The 2,824-nt window shown below is 42.2% G+C and overlaps 1 protein-coding gene across 1 annotated transcript; it reads left to right on the top strand.

The window, feature by feature from the left end:
- The first annotated feature begins 477 nt into the window (after positions 1 to 477).
- On the top strand, positions 478 to 1,274 carry LOC131321638 (small ribosomal subunit protein uS9). Its single transcript, XM_058352521.1, has one exon. The coding sequence runs from the start codon at positions 582 to 584 to the stop codon at positions 1,026 to 1,028; it is 447 nt and encodes a 148-aa protein (XP_058208504.1). The 5' UTR covers positions 478 to 581; the 3' UTR covers positions 1,029 to 1,274.
- Positions 1,275 to 2,824: the final 1,550 nt, after the last annotated feature.

Raw genomic sequence — 2,824 nt, 5'->3', positions numbered from 1 at the left:
CACAATCTGTGCACAGATGTATGTGTGGTTAGCAGGGTTCAAACACAAAAGATACAACTACTATGCTATCGACTAATTATGGGCAATGAAGTTACTGATCAACCGAGTAAATCTTCCCGTGGCCCCAAGGTATTTGACCTCTGTAAAATTTGAACATACGACTTCATAGAGTGTGCAAGCCATGTATTGAAATTTGTTGTAAATTGATCCCTTTCAACATTTAGAAAAGAAGAAAAGCGTGGAGGAAAAATTATACTTTGTTTTGTTATTTGACTTATTTCCTTCTTGTTTCCTCTCAACCAAACTTTCTTTTCGTTTCCATAGGTTCTAAAAGCCCATCATGCTTTGAAACAGGCTGAAAACTCAATTCCATGGGCCTATATCTCTCTCCTAAGCCCTAAAATTATGAACTAGTCCATGTGGACTAGGCCCATTAGCGTGACTTACATGGACCCTACCCTAAAAACTCTCTAACCCTAATTCCCTCTCTCCAAAACCCTCCCATTTCCCACACACAAAATCACTCACGCAGAGAGAGAGAGAGAGAGAGGGAGGAGAGAGAGGAGAGAGCAAGCACAACCATGGCGGCGGCGGCACCACCAGCAATCGAATCCGTCCAATGCTTCGGCCGCAAGAAAACAGCAGTGGCCGTGACCTACTGCAAGCGCGGGCGTGGCCTGATCAAGATCAACGGCTGCCCGATCGAGCTGATCGAGCCGGAGATCCTCCGGTACAAGGCCTACGAGCCGATACTACTCCTCGGCCGCAGCCGCTTCTCCGGCGTCGACATGCGCATCCGCGTCAAGGGCGGCGGCCACACTTCTCAGATCTACGCCATACGACAGTCCATCGCCAAGGCCCTCGTCGCCTTCTACCAGAAGTACGTCGACGAGCAGTCCAAGAAGGAGATCAAGGATATCCTGGTGAGGTATGATAGGACTCTGCTTGTGGCCGATCCCAGGCGGTGCGAGCCGAAGAAGTTTGGTGGGCGCGGTGCTAGGGCTAGGTTCCAGAAGTCGTACCGTTAGAGAGAGAAAGAGAGAAGCGAGGTGGTGGTGGTTTAAACTTTAAACTGGTCTATTTTAATGTTTTTTGCTATGTTTATCGTTGTTAAGGTGATTACTATGTGACTGTGTGTGTTTTATTTTGTGGTTCTGATGGAGGTACTGAATTTTTGTTTCAAGGGTTTAGAGGATTTTGCTTTGGATAATATTGGGGTTTAATTCTCCCTCTATGGATTAGTTGTTGCTTTTATGATAATGTTTATTTGTTTCCCTTGTGGTTCCATTGACGCCTATTTGCTTCATGAATTTCTATTTATGTGTTTATATTATCATCATGTCTGTGTTAGGTCGAGAAATTTGGATACATGTTTTAAGCTTTTAGTAATAGTATGACGCTAGGATTCCTTTTTTTTTTTTTTGATAACTCAGGTGTGCTTACGCGCACCTCAACTAATCCTGGGGCCGAGTCCCACCGCCCACTTGTGGGGAGCCCAATTAAAGCTGGAGCAATTACTCCGTATGGACTAGCCCCAAAGGATTTGATAGCGTTTTGAACATGCGGCCTTAGGAGGGATTGAACCCTAAAGGCTCAGGCCTTGACCCCCAGGACAACAACTCGTTGGGGTTGATGCTACGATTCTTTTAAGTTATAAGCACGTTTTGGTTTGGTTTTGTGTTACATAGGATTAAGTTAGGGTACTCACAATCATATTGTGCTATTTACTAGTTAAGTACACACAGAAGGACTGAAGGCAATTGCACTTTTGGTGTGATGTTAGAAAACGCAGTATACTTTTGTTCAGGCACGTCTAGGTACTAAAATTGGATGAAATGTTAGAGTTGTGACTGTTGATGATTCATTGCCTTTAATTCTTTTGTACTGACAATTTAGCTCCGTTACGGTCCTCTCTGCCTTGTGCTACGGTAGTCTACAAAAAAGTACCTCTGTAAAAGCTTATTTTAAGCTGGAGCCTTTTGCATTGGGTGGTATGGCCGATTTTAAAACTCATATCTTGCTATGTGCGGACTGACCATACCCTTGCAACGATTTTGTGTTCTTTCCATTGTGTTTTACGCACTGAATGTGCTTTTGTTTTTTCTTAAATCAATTAGGTTGTGAAAATGGTTGGAAGAGATCTGTTTTGTAGGTCTTAAGAGTTGTTTCAACTACAAAGCACGTTGTTTAGTGAGTGAATTGTATTTGTTTGTCTTTGGATGTACGTGCTGATGACCACATTGTGCATGTGTAAAGAAAGGAGGTGGACGGTGGTTTTGTTTTTTGGCTCAAGGTTCTGGATCTTGTTATCGTTGCACTCGTTAGGAACAAAAATTTAGAGTCTTGACGAAGCATATGTAGGGGTACCACAAATTCAGTTCATAAAATCATGGATCAATTGCCACAAATCCTACTCCATAATGTTTATACTTGCGATGTGGCGTTTTATTAACCTTTCTTACACGTTGATTTCCTCCCGCTACAGGTCTTGACAAACCTCTAGATATTTTTGTCTAGGATTTGCAATCTCAATATGGTTTTGTCTTTCATTGAGCTCAATGCATTAGTTTTTTGATGAATATTAATCTTCCATTTGGTCTCAATGTTGACTCCATTGTTATAATATAGTTAGTGCTGGTTAGGACTTAAGAGGAGAAGCATGCGAGTCAATTCCCCAATAGAACTTGTTTAGAACGATAGCATTGTGATTTGTTATGCGGTGCATTTATGTTTTTTGGTGGACTTGGTAGTGTGTAGTTGAGTGCAAGCAATCCGTGTATTCTGGTAATTTCATGATATTGGGATAGAAGTTGGTTTGTTTTAT

This window comes from Rhododendron vialii, chromosome 4a (genome assembly GCF_030253575.1).
Source record: "Rhododendron vialii isolate Sample 1 chromosome 4a, ASM3025357v1".
Lineage (NCBI taxonomy): Eukaryota > Viridiplantae > Streptophyta > Magnoliopsida > Ericales > Ericaceae > Rhododendron > Rhododendron vialii.
Note: the sequence above shows the minus strand (reverse complement) of the source record. Positions and strands in the feature narration are given on the sequence as shown.